This window comes from Symphalangus syndactylus, chromosome 13 (genome assembly GCF_028878055.3).
Source record: "Symphalangus syndactylus isolate Jambi chromosome 13, NHGRI_mSymSyn1-v2.1_pri, whole genome shotgun sequence".
Taxonomy (NCBI): domain Eukaryota; kingdom Metazoa; phylum Chordata; class Mammalia; order Primates; family Hylobatidae; genus Symphalangus; species Symphalangus syndactylus.
The window spans coordinates 60,151,854-60,169,022 of record NC_072435.2 but is presented as its reverse complement, the minus strand read 5'-3'; the positions used below and the strand labels follow the sequence as shown (position 1 = coordinate 60,169,022).

Sequence of the window (17,169 nt, the reverse complement as noted above, 5' to 3'; positions counted from 1 at the left end):
TTGTTAGATACACAGTGTCATTTCTGTTGTATTCTGTTTATCAAGGGACTCCCAAAGGCCTACCAAATTTCAAGAGAAAGGGAAATAGACTGTACCTCTTGAAGGGGTTAGTGGCAAAGTTTGGAAGAGCATGCAGGACCAGAAATGGTGTTATTGGTCTCACTGGAATTTATGGTCTCTGATCATCCCTGATGCCATTCATGCAGTTCTGGTGTGGATGGTGTCATCTCTTTGCAACCGTAGAGAGTCAAATGGAGGGAGGATTTTCTCCCTCTGTTATCTCAAGATAGGGTCGAGTGGCTTAATTTTAGGTCCAGGTCAGCATTAGCAGAGTGGGAGATGGGCCAGAAACTTGCTGTCTAGACCCTACTTTTAGATTACGAGGGTGTCTGCTTGGTGTCTACAACTGTCTGCTGGACTCCTTGTGGGTGCAGGGTTTCATTTTGTCCAGAATCCCTCTTACCTCCCCCCATTTTGGAAGCTGAGAGGCATATCTCATCTCATAGGCAGTTTTCCTTCCCCAGCTCTTGCCTCTGTGGTCTCTGTGCTTCTGCAAAGAGAGGACCCCTGAGGAGGACTGACAAGTTCTTAATCATTTTTAGCCATGGTTTTGGTGAACTGTTTGTCTCTACTTCTAAAACATAGTCATATTTTAGATCATGTAAACATTACCTTATCTTGAAATGTCCTATGTAACAGAGATCTAAGAAGTTGTCCCCAGTTCCAGTGAGCGATGATGCCAAACAGCCCAAGATTCTCCTAATGGATCCCTCTATTTTCCCATTAATATTTAGCGTCCACTATAGGTTCAGCCCTTTTTCTCGGAACAGTAAAATGAAAGCTCTTGAAGAGGTATTGGACCATCCAAAAGATGGTGGAGGGATGATTAAAAGAAGATGATTTCATTCGATTATAGATTGGGACCTGTCCAGGCACAGTGGCTCATGCCTGTAATCCCAGCACTTTGGGAGGCCGAGGCAGGCAGATCACTTGAGCCCTGGAGTTCAAGAGTAGCCTGGGCAACATGGCGGAAACTCCAGCTCTACAAAAAATTAGCCAGGTGAGGTGGCACATGCCTGTAGTCCCAGATACTCTGGAGGCTGACGTGGGAGAATCACCTGAGCTGGGGAGGTCGAGGGTGCAGTGAGCGGTGATCGCACCACTGAACTCCAGCCTGGGTGACAGACTGAGACCCTGTCTATCAAAAGAAAAAAGAATCTACTGTTTGGGATTTTTAAGTAAATACTTGTGTCATCTACAGAGGAAGTTTTCTTCTTTGCCAGTATTTATAGGTTTCATTTATTTTGTTGCCTTATTGTAATTGCTAGGACTTGCATTAGTAGTCATAGATAGGCATTTTTGCCTTTTTTTAATCATAGGATTGTATTTAATATTTCATCACTATATTATAGCTGGAGGTTTTCATAGACTATCAAATTGAACAAGTTCTCATCTACTTCTAGCTTGCTGAGAGTTTTCATCATGAAGGGATAATGTATTTTGTCCGATAATTTTTTTGTATACTAAAGTGATCACTTTTTTTCTCCTTTATTCAACTAATATGAATACAATTGATTTTTTAAAATGTTAAGCAGAAAATAATGCCATTTCAAAATGTCATTGGCCTACATGGAATCCTGCCTCCCAGCCAACCCAACTGCTTCTAGCTCAGCACTTTCTTTCTTTTTTTTTTTTTTTTTTGTTAAATCTTGTATTAGTGGTTCATCTTGTAACCTTTTTACATATTTCCAGATTAAATTTGCTACCATTTTCTTTCTTTCTTGTTTTTTTTTTTGAAGACAGAGTCTCACTGTTGCCCAGGCTGGATTGCAGTGGCGTGATCTCAGCTCACTGCAACCCCCGCCTCCCAGGTTCAAGCAATTCTCCTGCTTCAGTTTCCCGAGTATCTGGGACTACAGGCACGTGCCACCACGCCCAGCTAGTTTTTTGTATTTTAGTGGAGACGGAGTTTCACCATGTTGCCCAGGGTGGTCTTGAACTCCTCAGCTCAGGCAGTCCGCCCGCCTTGGCCTCTCAAAGTGCTAGGATTACAGGTGTAAGCCACTGTGCTTGGCCTTTTTTTTTTTTTTTTTTTTTTGAGACGAAGTCTTGCTCTGTTGCCCAGGCTGCAGTGCAGTGGCATGATCTCAGCTCACTGCAACCTCCGCCTCCTGTGTTCAAGTGATCCTCCCACCTCAGCCTCCCAAGTAACTGGGATTATAAGCATGCACTGCCATGCCCGGCTAGTATTTTTTTTTTCTGTATTTTTAGTAGAGACAGGGTTTCACCATGTTGGCCAGTCTGGTCTCCCAACTCTGGACCTCAAATGATCCACCCGCCATGGCCTCCCAAAGTGTGGGATTAAAGGCATGAGCTGCTATGCCCAGCCAAATTTGCTACCATTTTCTTAAGAATTTTTGCATGAGGTTTTTGGTCTGTCATTTCTTTCGTTGTAATATCTTTATCAGGTTTTGGTATTAGGGTAGTACTGACCTCAAAAAATGAACTGTCCTCTCCTTCCCTATTTTCTGGAAAAGTCTGTATAAGATTGGTATTATTTGTTCCTTAAACTTCTGGTTGAATTATCTGGCAAAACCATCTAGGCCTGGAGATTTCTTTTTTTGATGTAACAAATTAAATTTCCTTTTTTTTTTTTTCTTTTTGAGATGGAGTCTCGCTCTGTCGCCCAGACTGGAGTGCGGTGGCACGATCTTGGCTCACTGCAAGCTCCGCCTCCCAGGTTCACGCCATTATCCAGCCTCAGCCTCCTGAGTAGCTGGGACTACAGGCGCCTGCCACCACGCCCAGCTAATTTTTTTGTATTTTTTAGTAGAGACGGGGTTTCACCGTGTTAGCCAGGATCGTCTCAATCTCCTGACCTCATGATCCGCCCACCTCGGCCTCCCAAAGTGCTGGGATTACAGGTGTGAGCCACCACGTCTGGCCTCAATTTCCTTAAGGTATCTGTTTCAACTTGTGTGTTTTAGTAAGCTGTATTTTTTTTTTTTGGAATTTTGTCCATTTCATCTGAATTCTCAAATATGATGACTTGTCTATAATTCTTTGTTTTTTTTTTTTGAGATGGAGTCTCACTCTGTTGCCAGGCTGGAGTACAGTGGCACAATCTCGGCTCACTGAAACCTCTGCCTCCTGGGTTCCAGTGATTCTCCTGCCTCAGCCTCCCAAGTAGCTGGGACTACAGGCGCGCACCACCATGCCCAGCTAATTTTTGTATTTTTAGTAGAGATGGGGTTTCACCATGTTGGGAGGATGGTCTCAATCTCTTGACCTCGTGATCTGCCCACCTTGGCCTCCCAATAATAATTTTTAGACTTCTAATATCTAAAATGCTCCTTAGTGATAAGTTCTTTCATTTCTGATGTTGGTAATTTGTCTTTGTAGTTTTTAAATTGATAATTCTAGCTAAGGTATTATCAACTTTTTTTTTTTTTTTTTTGAGACGGGGTCTTGCTCTGTTGCCAAGTCTAGAGTGCAGTGGCGCTATCTCAGCTCACTGCAACCTCCACCTCCCAGGTTCAGGCGATTCTCCTCCCTCAGCCTCCAGAGTAGCTGGGACTACAGGCGCATGCCACCATGCCTGGCTAATCTTTGTATTTTTAGTAGAGATGGGGTTTCACCATGTTGGCCAGGCTGGTTTCAAACTCCTGACTTTAGGTGATCTGCCCACCTCGGCCTCCCAAAGTACTGGGATTACAGGCATGAGCCATCATGCCCACCCAAGGTTTTATCAATTTTGTTGATTTTTCAGAGAATTCACTTTGGCTAATTGTATATCTATTTCATTTATTTTTTTCTCTCATTTATTCATTTATTTTTTTCTCTCATTTCCTTTCTTCTGGGTACTGAGGGTTTACTCTGCTTTTCCTTTTCTAGCCTTTTAAAGTAGAACCTGTAATTATTGATTCTAGGCCTTCTCTTCTAATATAAGCATTTAAATCCAGAATCCCTACTTTAACTCCATTCCACAAATTTCTTTTTATTTATTTATTTACGTATTTACTTATTTATTTTTGAGGCAAAGTCTCAACTCTGCCACCTGGGCTGGAGTGTAGTGGTGCGATCATGGCTCACTGCAACTTCCTGGGCTCAAGTGATCCTCCTGCCTCAGCCTCCCGCATAGCTGGGACCACAGCCACGCGATTGCACACCACCACATCCTCTTAATTTTTTATTTTGTAGATATGAGGTTTCACCCTGTTGCCTAGGCTGGTCTGAAACTCCTGAGCTCAAGCGATCCGCCTGCTTGGCCTCCCAAAGTGTTGGGATTATACATATGAGCCACCATGCCTGGCCCCACAAATTTTTATATGGTGCATTTTCATTATCAGTTAGTTCAAACTATTTTCTTTTTCCCTTTGATTTCTTCTTTAACCTATGGATTATGTAGAAGTGTGTTTAATTTCCAAACATTTGTGGGTTTTCTAGGTACTTCATTGTCAGTGATTCCTAATTTCATTTGACGGAAGAACACATTGTGTACGATTTTGATCCTCTGAAATTCATGGATGCTTTTTTTATGGCCTAATATGTGGTCTGTCTTGAATATAACATGTGCACTTGAAAAGGACATGTATTTTACAGTTGTTGGGTGCATTATTGTGCAAAATCTTAATTTTATCAAGTTGGTTGATAATCCATATATCTTCACTGATATTTTTTGTCTTTTTTTTTTTTTTTGCCAGTTGCTGAGAGGTGGATATTAAAAATCAAGGCCAGGACTACAGTAAGTCTGAAATCACTGCAGTGCTTGGAGTGCAGAACTGAAAGAGGTACTTACTAACTTTTAGGGTTGTTTAAGCACAGTGTTGTTTGAAGCTCTGTGTGTGTTTCTGTAAAGACTGGTCTGGAAAACAGACCAGAGGAAAACGTTTCCTCGCTTTTCCTCTGCTCTCACATGAAAACAACAAACATAGTAAGAGTCAACACCAAAGACTTCAGTGACCCCCAGATATGTGGGGATTTCCCCCTACCAGCAAGCAAGCAATCAGTTCTGCAGCAGACACTAACTGCGTATCCTCCAATTTAATTCTGACACTATCTGCCTGGAAAAAACATCAGATCCCTCAGGTTGAGGGCTCAGTCCCCGAGACTGCCATCCCTTCAGACACCAGTTGCAAGTCTGGGCCTCTAGAACTTCTGACCAGCTGGGCTTCAAGTTGACGTTCTCAGACATTTACAGTGGCTTATGGCTGGAGGATCACTTGAGGCCAAGAGTTCAAGACCAGCCTGGGCAACATAATGAGACCTGCCTCAAGAAAATAAAAAGTAGAATTAGCTGGGCATGGAGCTACAAGCCTGTGTAGTCCTAGCTACTTGGGAGGCTGAGGTGAAAGGCTCACTTGAGCCCAGGAATTCAAGGTTACAGTGAGCAGTGATCTGTGCCAATGCACTCCAGCCTGGGCGACAGAGTGTGATCCTGTCTTAAAAAAAAAAAAAAAAGATGGGGTTCTCACAACCCCCTCTTTGGGTTCAATTAATCTGCTGAAGTGGCTCACAGAACTCAGGGAAACACTTACTTATGTTTGCTGGTTTATTATAAAGGATATTACAAAGGATACAGATGAAGATTCATTGGGCAAGGTATGGGGAAGGGGCATATTGTTGGAGGCACAGAATAGGCAAGACTCCAGAGAAAGTTTCTCTTCTCTCCCCACTTCTTGCTGCCATTGTCTGTTAGGTTTGATCCACAATGAATGGATCTCATTCTACTTTTCCATTTCCCTAATATTTGTCATGGCCCTTTCGAATCTTGTCATTCACTGTTCTGATTTTCACAGTGCTGGGGGTCATCAGTATGTTCCTGAGGTGGAATAGCACTCATTTCAGACCAAGGATTACAGAGGTGTGGGAAGCAAACATACACTTAGGGAACAGGGCAGACCAAGTGAATGACAACTCTCTTTCCATCACACCCACCCTCAAATCATGAGGTACTTATCCACTTTTACCTCTGAATACAGGACTGTGGTTCTCCTATGCAAAGACAGCAGGGAGTGGACGCTAGAAGGGTAAAACAACGCTCTGAATAAAGCTCAAGAGATCTCCCACGGAATTTCATTAAACCACTACTGGAGGCCATATACTAAACGAGTAATCCCTTAAGGCATGAGACACATTAAAACCACTTTATTGAGCCATAATTCACACACAATTCACCCATTTAAAGTGTAAAATTCAATGGATTTTTGTATATTCACAGAGTTATACATTCATCACCACAATTTTATTTTATTTTGAGAGAGTCTTGCTCTTTCACCCAGGCTGGACTGCAGTGGCATGATCTCGGCTCACTGCAACTTCCTCCTCCCGGGTTCAAGCGATTCTCCTGCCTCGGCCTCCCAAATAGCTGGGATTACAGGCACACGCCACCATACCCAGCTAATTTTTGTATTTTTAGTGGAGAAAGGGTTTCACCACGTTGGCAAGTCTGGTCTCAAACTCCTGGGCTCAAGCATCACCACAATTTTAGATCATATTTACCTCCCAAAGAAATCCAGCTCCCCTTAACTCTGACTTCCAAACCCCTATGCCCTCCAGCCCTAGGCAACCATTAATGTGCTTTTTCTTGACAGATTTTCCTGTTCTGGACATTTCGTATAAATGGAGTCATGCAGTATGTAAATCCTTCATGACTAGCTTCTTTAACTTACCATAATGTTTTGAAGGTTCATCCATGTAATGTGTATCATTATTACTTCCTTTTTATGACTGAATAATATTCTAAGGTGTGATAAGGATATGACATCTTGCTTACCCATTCATCAGCTGACGGATGTTTAGGTTATTTCCATTTTTTGGCTACTGTGAATAATGCTGCCGTGAAGATTCATGTGCCTGTTTTAGTGTGGAAATGTTTTCATTTCTGTCAGGTAGATCTGAGGAGTAGAACTGGAGATTATATGCTAATATTATGTTTAACCATTTCAGGAACTGCCAGATTGATTTTCACAGCAACTGGACCATTTTACATTCCCACTAGCAGGGTAAAAGAGTTTTTATTTCTCAACATCCTTCCCAACACTTTAAAATAAATTATAGCCATCGTAGTAGGTGTATTCATAGTATCTCATTATTGTTTTGTTGTGCATTTCCCTAATGGGAATTTTTTTTTTTTTTTTTTTTCCTGAGACGGAGTCTTGCTCTGACACCCAGGCTGGAGTGCAGTGGCATGACCTTGGCTCACTGCAACCTCTGCCTCCTGGGTTCAAGTGATTCTCCTGCCTCAGCCTCCTGAGTAGCTGGGATTACAGGTGCTCATCACCACGCCTGGCTAATTTTTCTATTTTTAGTAGAGACGGGGTTTCACCATGTTGGCCAGACTAGTCTCAAACTCCTCACCTTAAGTGATCCACCTGCCTCAGCCTCCTGAAGTGTTGGGATTACAGGCATGAGCCACCACGCCCAGCCACTCATGGGATTTTATTATACCTTTATGCATGATAGGAGTAAACAGAAACTGCATACTTGTCTTTTTTCTTAATATAGAAACCTTATACATATTTATGTCTTTTAGAAAAACAGAGATGAGTTTAAGCATTATCAGGGCAGCAAATTATGACATAAACAACAGGATTTAGGATTACTATTGAAATATGAGGTCTTAAAGACTCCTTTGCACAAATAATACAAATAAGCAAATTATAGACAGGAAAATAGCTGAGGATGATCAGAGTTATCTCTCTACTGAACAGGAGAGTAATGTTGATATTCAATGAATGTTCTCAATTCAATACTTTATCATATCAGGTTCTTTTAAATAGCTTTTTTGTTTGTTTGTTTTCTGAGACCCAGTCTCACTTTCGCTCTGTTGCCCAGGCTGGAGTGCAATGGCGTGATCTCAGCTCACTGCAGCCTCCATCTCCCAGCTCCAGGCAATTCTCCCGCCTCAGCCTCCTGAGTAGCTGGGATTACAGATGCGAACCACCACACCTGGCTAATTTTTGTATTTTTAGTAGAGACGGGGTTTCATCATATTGGTCAGGCTGGTCTTGAACTCCTGACCTCATGATCCACCTGCCTCGGCCTCCCAAAGTGCTGGGATTACAGGTGTGAGCCACTGTGCCCGGCAACTGTTTAAATAGATTTTATGACACAGAGTGGTGTCTTTTCCCCTGTAGCTCCATAGGGAGAAGACATCTCCATATTTTTTAAAGATTCCTTTTTAGTACTATTAGGTGGGTCTGCATTCTTAAGAATTTTACTTGTTTGCATGATGACAAAACAGGACTGAAAAGCTCAATATATATTACAAGGAAATGGAAAATGGAGTCGATAATTTTTGAAGTTAAAATGTAATAAACAGCATATAATGTTTTATAGTCAGGATGGGATTTTGTGTTCCACACTGGACACTCCTGTATTTGCCTGACCTTTCATTGTCACCTCTTCTGCCTCATGATCCACAGTTGGAACCCCTTAAATAATCGATGTGGCATGTAAATCAAGGAACAGTACATACTTAGCTTAGCAGATGTAGGCGTAAATGTTAAGACATTGCTTAGAGATCCATAGGTACTGAGCCAGCTAGGGAATGAGCTGTGTGGTGATGTTAAGTATCGTTAACCATCACATCCAGTCCTGGAGCTGGCCAGAAACCAGAGTCTCCTCGTTACCTTCCATCCCACCAAAATCCAGCCTCCCAATGTTGTGACTGCTGAGGAGTATGAAAAGGAGTCATGAGTTAATCACTTAGGAAAAATTCATAGTAATCTCTTTTGTATGCATAGTGCCTTATGGTTTACAAAGCAATTTTCCAGCTTTTATTTCAGTTTTGTGAGAAACAGGTAGAAAGACACTTATTTATTGACTGCACTGCAGACACTGAATATACTTTGTCTCATTTCATAAAGACTTATTCCCTCCATTTACAGATGAAATGGGTTGAGCAGAAATGCCTGTCTTCATTTTACATCAGAAGAGAATGAGGTTCTCATTAAGGGATATACACAACTAAAAACAATGCAGGTGGGGATTGTAGCTAGATCTGTGAGCACAGGGCTCTGGAACACTGACTGCCCTGCAGCTCAGTTACTCCACATGAGAATGAATCTGGGGCTCTCTGCTGGTCAAGAGGCAGCTCATTTCTCTATCAAACTTTGCAAAAACTTCCCACTCATCCATGAGCCCCTGTAAACCTTTAAACTGGGAGTAATGGGAGGGCAGGGAGTGGAAACTGATAGGCCTGAGTCTTTAATTCTTTCCTCCATGTTTAGTGTTGGTTTGTTGTTTCTCCCCACCACAAACTCAGAGGCAAGGACCATGCACTTTGGCCACAGCAACCTGATTGACTTACATGCTATTCTGGTCAGACTTCATCTTCCAAGAGCTGTCACCAGGCCTCCCCTTAGCTCAATGACCCATCTCCTTCCCCACTTTCTTTTTCATCAGGCTTATACTTGCTGCTGCCTTTATGCTTTATTGACTTCTATGAGATCAATTAAGTGCTCTTTATTCTCCTTTCCCCTGCACTGGATTAAAAATAAGATATTGTATTGCTTTACTATCGGAAGTTACTCTTAACCTTGCATCTTTGACTTAATGACTAATTGGTATCTCCTTCTTGAGCAATAAAAAAAGACCTTAGAATGCTGTAGGTACATTCTTTCTTTCTTTTCTTTTTTTTTTTTTGAGACAGAGTCTCCCTCTGTCACCCAGGGTGGAGTGCAGTGGGGCGATCTCGGTTCACTACAACCACCACCTCCTGGGTTCAAGCGATTATCTTGCCTTAGCCTCCTGAGTAGCTGGAATTACAGGTGAGCACCACCACACCCAGCTGAATTTTGTATTTTTAGTGAAGATGGGGTTTCAGCATGTTGGCCAGGCTGGTCTCCAACTCCTGACCTCAAGTGATCTGCCCATCTTGGCCTCCCAAAGTGCTGGGATTACAGGTGTGAACTACCGCATCCGGCCTCTTTTTATTTTTGTCTGGTGCTTTTGATCTAATTTGTTTTGAAATTCTATAAAAAGTAATCATCATTACTTAGTAAACAGAATCCCCAACATATTTACCAATTTCCTTGCTCATCATTTAAAATTTTGTCTCATTCTTTCTGGGTTTTTCTTTTTGCTGATTCACATCCTTTAGAAATTCTTCCAGTGAGTCTATGAAAAAAACCTTATCTTTGTCTGAAAATGTCTTTATTTTGCCCCACTCTTAATTGCTACTTTTCCTATATCACTTTGAAGGTATTATTCTCCTGTCTTCTGACATCTTGTGCCCAATCATCTTTCCTTTTAGGTAGCATGTCTTTTCTGTTTTTCTTCTTTCCTTCCCTCCCTTTCTTCTTTTCAAGATTTCTGTTCTGCATTATCACTGTGATGTGTCTAGGTGTTAGATCCACTTTCATTATCCTACTTGACACTCATTTTGATTCCTCATCTTAAAATTGACTTTAATTATGAAAAGTTGTAAACCACTTTTTCTTCTGATGCTTCTCCTCCTTTTTCTCCTTTTATGATATTTATTAGATGTGTCTTGGGCCCTCTTATTTTCTTCCATGTCTCAGTTTCTCATCTGTATTTCACTTTTTATCTCTGTGCTGCATTATAGGTAATCTCTTCAGATATATCTTTAAGTTCATTAATTTTGAGCTGTGCTTGTTATGTTCTCTATATTTAAGATCTTTTTTATTTCTAGAAATTTTCTTTGGTTATTTTTTAAATCTACTGATTCTTTTTAAGTATTGTGCTTTCATTATGAGTTTTTTTCCATTTAAAACATTTCATATTCTTTCATATTGTCATATTATATGCAGTTCTTGTAGGTGCCAACTTTATTATTTATTTACTCTGCTGACCCTCCTATGATGGTTATTTCCTTGTTGTTTGTAATTTTTGTTTTTGAGCTCATCTCGGTGGGGCAGAGGTCTGCTTTGTTTTTGTTTTTGTTTTTAAGGGTTTTTCATGTGCCCTGGATTAAGAGAGTGTTCAAAACCATGTTACATTTACTTTTGGCTGAGTTGCAGGGGTTTCAGTGGAGCTGAACCTGGTTCTGTATGTATGGATTTTTATTTATTAAAAGTTAAAATTTTAGGCCAGGTGTCATGGCACATGCCTGAAATCTCAGCACTTTGGGAGGCCAAGGTGGGAGGATTTCTTGAGCCCAGGAGTTCAAAACCAACCTGCACAACAAAGTGAGACCCTGTCTCTAAATTTTTTTTTTTTTAATTAGCTGGCCATAGTGGTGCCCACCTGTAGTCCCAGCTACTCGGGAGGCTGAGACAGGAGAAGAATCACTTGATCCTAGTAGGTTGAGGCTGTAGTGAGTCATGATCATGCCACTGGACTCCAGTCTAGGTGAACTCCAGTCTGGGTGCCAAAGCAAGACCCTGTCTCAAAAAAAAAAAAAAAAAAAAAAAAAAAATTAGATACAGACTTTCTGTTTTTCTATTTCATCTTGAGTCAAGAGTTTTGAGAAGCTGTGCTTTCAAAGGAATGGATGAATTTCATCTAAAATGTCAAATTTATTGGCATAAAATTGTTCATAATATTGCCTTATCATTTTACTGTCTGTAGGATCTGTAGTGGCATCTTCATTTTTATTCCTGACAAGGGTAATTTGTGTTTTCTCTTTTATTAATTATGCTTACTAGGGATTTATCAATTTTTAAAATACCTTCAAATAAACAACTTTCTGTTTTGTTCATTTTCTTAATGGTCTGCTTTCTATTTCTACTTAATTGATTTATGCTCATCTTTTTTTTTGAGATGGAGTCTCGCTCTGTCGCCCAGCCTGGAGTGCAGTGGCGCGATCTCGGCTCACTGCAAGCTCCACCTCCCGGATTTAGGCCATTCTCCTGCCTCAGCCTCCCGAGTAGGTGGGACTACAGGTGCCCACCACAACTCCCAGCTAATTTTTTGCATTTTTAGTAGAGACGGGGTTTCACCGTGTTAGTCGGGATGATCTCAATTTCCTGACCTCGTGATCTGCCCGTCTCGGCCTCCCAAAGTGTTGGGATTACAGGCGTGAACCACCACGCCCAGCCGATTTATGCCCATCTTTATTTCTTTTTTTCGACTTTTGGTTTAGCATATAGCATGTTTATTATTCTTGTTTAAGCCTTTCTTCATTTTTAAAAATTATGGCAAAGTATACATGTAACATAAAATTTACCATCTTAACTATTTGAGTGTACAGCTCAGTAGCATTAAGTATATTCCCATTTTTGTACAACCAATATCCACAACTTTTTCATCCTGTAAATGTGAAACTATATCCATCAAATAATAACTACCCTTTTGCCAGCCCCTGGCAACCACGACAAGAAACCTACAAACTCTCTCACTACAAGCGTTAATAGCCAAAAAGTGGGACACCAGTAATACTTTCTGATTTTATGAGTTGGACTACTCTAGATACTTCATATGAGTGGAATCATAAGTAGTTATCTTTTTGTGATTGGCTTGTTAGAATATCCTCAAGGTTCAGCCACATTGTAGCATATGTCAAAATTTCCTTCCAAGGCTGAATAATATTACCCTGTATGTATATGCCACATGTATTAGTCTGTTTTGTATTGCTATAAAGGAATACCTGAGGCTGGGTAATTTATAAAGAAAAATGGTTTATTTAGCTTATGGTTCTATAGGCTGTACAAGAAGCATAGTGCCAGCGTCTGCTTCTGGTGAGGCCTCAGGAAGCTTACAATTATGGCAGAAGGCAAAGGGAAAGCTAGCATATCACATGGCAAGAGGGAACAAAAGGGGGAGGGAGGAGGTGCCAGACTCTTTTAAACAACTAGCTATAGGGTGAACTCATATCCATGTGGAGGACACCAAGCCATTCATGAGATCCACCCCATAATCCAACACCTCCCACTAGGCGCCACCTCCAACACTGGGAGTCACATGTCCATGTGAGATTTTGAGGGAACAAATATCCAAATCATATTACCACATTTTGTTTATCCATTCAACCACTGATGGACATGTGGGTTGTACCTATTTCTTGGCTATTGTGAATAATGCTGCTATGAATTTCTCCTTTTTTTATTTAAGTACTTAAAGTTCCTCTCAACTCTGCTTTAGCTGTGTCCTTCCAATTTTGATATGCTGTGTTGTCATTTTTTCATATTTCAAAACATTTTCCCCTTATTTATTCAATGATCTGTAGTTAGAAGTGTGTTATTTAATTTCCAAGTATTGAAGGATTGTATAGGTTTCTTATTACTGGTTTCTAATGCACATTCCCCGTAATGTGGCCATCTTTTGAAGTTTATTGTGACTTATGGTCCGGCCTATAGTCTTTCGTGGAGACTGTTCATGTACATGAAAAGAATGTAATTTTTCAATTGTGGGTATGGTGTTCTGTAAACAACAATTAGGTCATGTTGACTGGTGTGGTTCAGATCTTCTATACAGTTGTCCCTTGCTATCCACAGGGGACTGGTTCCAGGATACCAAAACCTGCAGATGCCCAAATTTGTTATATAAAATGGTGTAGTACTTGCATATATAACCTATGCACAACCTTCTGTATACTTTAAACCATCTCTGGATTTTTTTATAATACCTAATACAATGTAAATGCTATGTAAATAATTTTATACTGTATTTTAAAATTTGTATTTTTTTTTTTTTACTGTCATTGTGTTTTTTCTGAATATTTGTGTGTTGCCATTGGTTGAATCTGCATATATGAAGAGCTGATTACATATATTACTGAATTTCTTGCCTACAAGTGCTATCAATTACTGAGATATAATTGTGGATTTCCAATTATGCTTGTGGATCTGTCTATTTCTTTTGTTCTGTTAGTTTTTGCTTCAAGAAATTTAACACTCTCATCATAGGTTCATACCAGCATACATATTCCTGATGAACACATACAGTCATGTGTCATGTAAACAACATTTTACTCAATGATGGACACATATACAATGCTGGTCCCATAAGATTACAATGGAGCTGAAAAATTCCTATCACTTGTGGATGTTGTCATGCACCATGTCACTCAGGTGTTTGTGGTGACGCTGGTATAAATAAACCTACTGTGCTTCCAGTTGTATAAAAGTATAGCACATGCAATTATATATAATACATAATAGGTGATAATACTAAGTGATTACATTACTAGTTTATATAATTTATTGTACTATTTGTATTATTATTTTAGACTGTACTCCTTCTACTTATTAAAAAAAAAAAGTAACTGTAAAACAGCCTCAGGCAAGTCCTTCAGGAGGTATCCAGAAGGAGGCATTGTTTTCATAGGCAATGACAGCTCCATGCATATTTTTAACCCTGAAGACGACATTCCAGTTGGACAAGATTTGGCGGTAAAAGACAGTGATACTGATACTCTGGACCCTGTGTAGGCCCAGGCTAAAGTGTGTGTGTCTTTGTTTTTAACAAGAAAGTTTAAAACGTAACAAACATTTTTAAAATAAAAAAATTTTTAAATAGAAAAAAGCCTATAGAATAAGGACATAAATATTTTTGTGTTGCTATATAATGTGTTTGTGTTTTAAGTGAAGTGTTATTACAATACAGAAAGATAAAAAATAGTAAGTTTATAATGTAAAAATATTACAGGAAGCTAAGGTTAATTTATTATTGAAGAAAACTTTAAAAAATAAATTTAGTGTAGCCTAAGTGTACTGCTTGTAAAGTCTACAGTAGTATACAGTCATGTCCTAGTCCTTAGCATTCTCTCACAACCCACTCACTGACACACCCAGAAATTCAGTCCTGCAAGCTCCATTCATAGCAAGTATCTTGTACAGGTGTGCCATTTTTTAATATTTTATACAGTATTTTTACTGTACCTTTTCTATGTTTAGATACACAAATACCACTGTGTTATAAATGCCTACAGCATTCAATACAGGTATGCTATATGCCATATAATATGCTATACAGGTTTGTAGCCTAGGAGCAACAGGCTATACCATATGACCTAGGTATATAGTAGGCTACCCCATTTCTGTTTGTGTTAGTGTGCTCTGATGCTTGCATGATGCAATCACCTAATGACACATTTCTCAGAATGTATCCCTGTAGTGACAAATGTATATGCAAATTCCTAATGACCTGCTCTTTTATGATTGTTACCTATCTCCTGCAATATACATTGTTTTGAGGCTTATGATCTGATATTACTATAGCCACGCCAACTTTCTTATACTTAATGTGTATCTTTTTCTTGACCAATTTTAAGTAGATTTCTCAGCTTAGAATTTCTAATTCACACATGTAGTATTTTTTTTTTTTTTAGACGGAGTCTCACTCTGTCTCCCAGGCTGGAGTGCAATGGCGCAATCTCGGCTCACTACAACCTCCACCTCCCAGGTTCAAGCAATTCTCTGCCTCAGCCTCCCAAGTAGCTGGGATTACAGGCGCCCACCACCATGCCTGGCTAATTTTTAGTAGAGACAGGTTTTCACCATGTTGGCCAGGCTGGTCTCGAACTCCTGACCTCAGGTGATCCACCCGCCTCAGCCTCCCGAAGTGCTGGGGTTATAGGCATGAGCCACTGCCTCCGGGCGCAAATACCCAACTTAATACTACATGTGGCCTGGTGCAGTGGCTCACACCTGTAATCCCAACACTTTTCGGAGGCCAAGGCTGGCAGATCACTTGAAGTCAGGAGTTTGAGACCAGCCTGGCCAAATGCCGAAACCAACTGTACTAAAACTACAAAAATCAGCCAAGTGTGGTGGCACTTGCATGCCAGTAATTCCAGATACTAGGGAGGCTAAGGCAGCAGAATTGCTTGAACCCGGGAGGCAGAGGTTGCAGTGAGCCAAGATCGCACCACTGCACTCCAGCCTGGGCGACAGAGCAAGATTTCATCTCAAAAAAAAAAAAAAAATCTCCCTCAGCGGGGTGCAATGGCTCACGCCTGTAATCCCAGCACTTTTGGAGGCTAAGGCGGGGGGATCACAAGGTCAGGAGATCAAGACCATCCTGGCTAACACGGTGAAACCCCGTCTCTACTAAAAATACAAAAAATTAGCCGGGCATCGGCAGCGCCTGTAGTCCCAGTTACTCGGGAGGCTGAGGCAGGAGAATGGCGTGAATCCCAGAGGCGGAGCTTGCAGTGAGCCAAGATCGCGCCACTGTACTTCAGCCTGGGCAACAGAGTGACACTCCGTCTCAAAAAAAAAAAAAAAAAAAAAAAAAGAGATCAAGACCATCCTGTCCAACACGTTGAAACCTCATCTCTACTAAAAATATAAAAAATTAGCTCCGTGCAGTGGCATGTGCCTGTAGTCCCAGCTACTTGGAAGGCTGAGGCAGGAGGATTGCTTGAACCTGGGAGGCAGAGGTTGCAGTGAGCCGAGATAGCACCACTGTCCAGCCTGGGTGACAGAGCAAGACTCCGTTTCAAAAAAAAAAAAAATCTCCTCCACACTCTTTGTTCTTGCCCCTCACTTGAAGGATAGAAAAAAAAATAAGAGATTGAGTTCTTCAATTTGTAAAAAAATGTAAGGAAGGAATGGACAAGACAAAAAGAGTGGGTAGTACTGAATTAGTGTCCAAAGGAAGGCTTAGAATACCACTTATTTTTTCACCAAGACTAAAGGCCTGCTCTATTCCTAGGCTCCTGTCACCACGGACCTGTTTCTCTTGTCCTCTCTCTTCTCCAGTGCTTTCCTGAACATAAAGAGTAGAGTTCAGCTGAGTGTGGTGACTCATGCCTGTAATCCTAGTACTTTGTGAGGCCAAGGCAGGAGGATCACTTAAGCCCAGGAGTTTGAGATAAACTGAGCAACATAGTGAGACCCTATCTCTACAGAAAATTTTAAAAAAATAGCTGCATGTGGTTGCATGTGCCTGTAGTCCCAGCTACACGGGAGGCTGAGTGGGAGGATTGCTTGGGCCCAGGAGTTTGAGACTGCAGTGAGCCATGACCATGCCACTGCATTCCAGCCTGGGTGACTCTGTCTCCAAAAAAAAAAAAAAAAGAGTACACTCTTCTATCTTATCTTTCAATCAGATTACTCCCATGCCTCTGGTGACCACTAGAATGGAGCTGTATAAATGGGACAAGGCCCCCTGGGATATGACTAGAAGGGAAACAGTGGTACAACATGACCCAGAAGGGAAAGGGAAGACAATGTAACATGAAAGGACCTCCCTCTTCCCATATACTGTTAATAATAATGTGATCTACCCATTCTACTTCAATAGAAAGTAGGGCCGGGC

General features: G+C 40.8%; 2 protein-coding genes across 15 annotated transcripts in view; one reads left to right on the top strand and one right to left on the bottom strand.

Moving 5' to 3' along the window:
- The window catches only part of ZNF529 (zinc finger protein 529), a 62,439-nt gene that overhangs the window by 11,811 nt on the left and 33,459 nt on the right, over nt 1–17,169 (top strand). For 2 of the 3 annotated variants that reach the window (XM_063614143.1, XM_055239676.2), the window contains exon 2: nt 4,704–4,790. The gene's annotated coding sequence lies outside the window, so the exon portion shown is untranslated. Of the gene's footprint in view, nt 1–2,831; nt 2,961–4,703; nt 4,791–17,169 lie in introns of those variants that run through there. The other variant, XM_063614144.1, reaches the window with a different exon arrangement.
- The window catches only part of ZNF382 (zinc finger protein 382), a 180,781-nt gene that overhangs the window by 159,726 nt on the left and 3,886 nt on the right, over nt 1–17,169 (bottom strand). For 3 of the 12 annotated variants that reach the window (XR_008650338.2, XM_055239648.2, XM_055239655.2), the window contains exon 1: nt 16,536–17,169. The exons of 1 other annotated variant lie outside the window; for it this stretch is intronic. Coding sequence is in view for 2 of the 11 variants with exons in the window: in XM_055239648.2 (XP_055095623.1) it covers nt 16,536–16,659 (124 nt within the window). In the remaining 9 variants the exon portion in view is untranslated. Of the gene's footprint in view, nt 1–95; nt 551–5,537; nt 13,426–16,535 lie in introns of those variants that run through there. 8 more of the 12 variants (XR_010114854.1, XR_010114858.1, XR_010114856.1 and 5 more) reach the window with 7 other exon arrangements.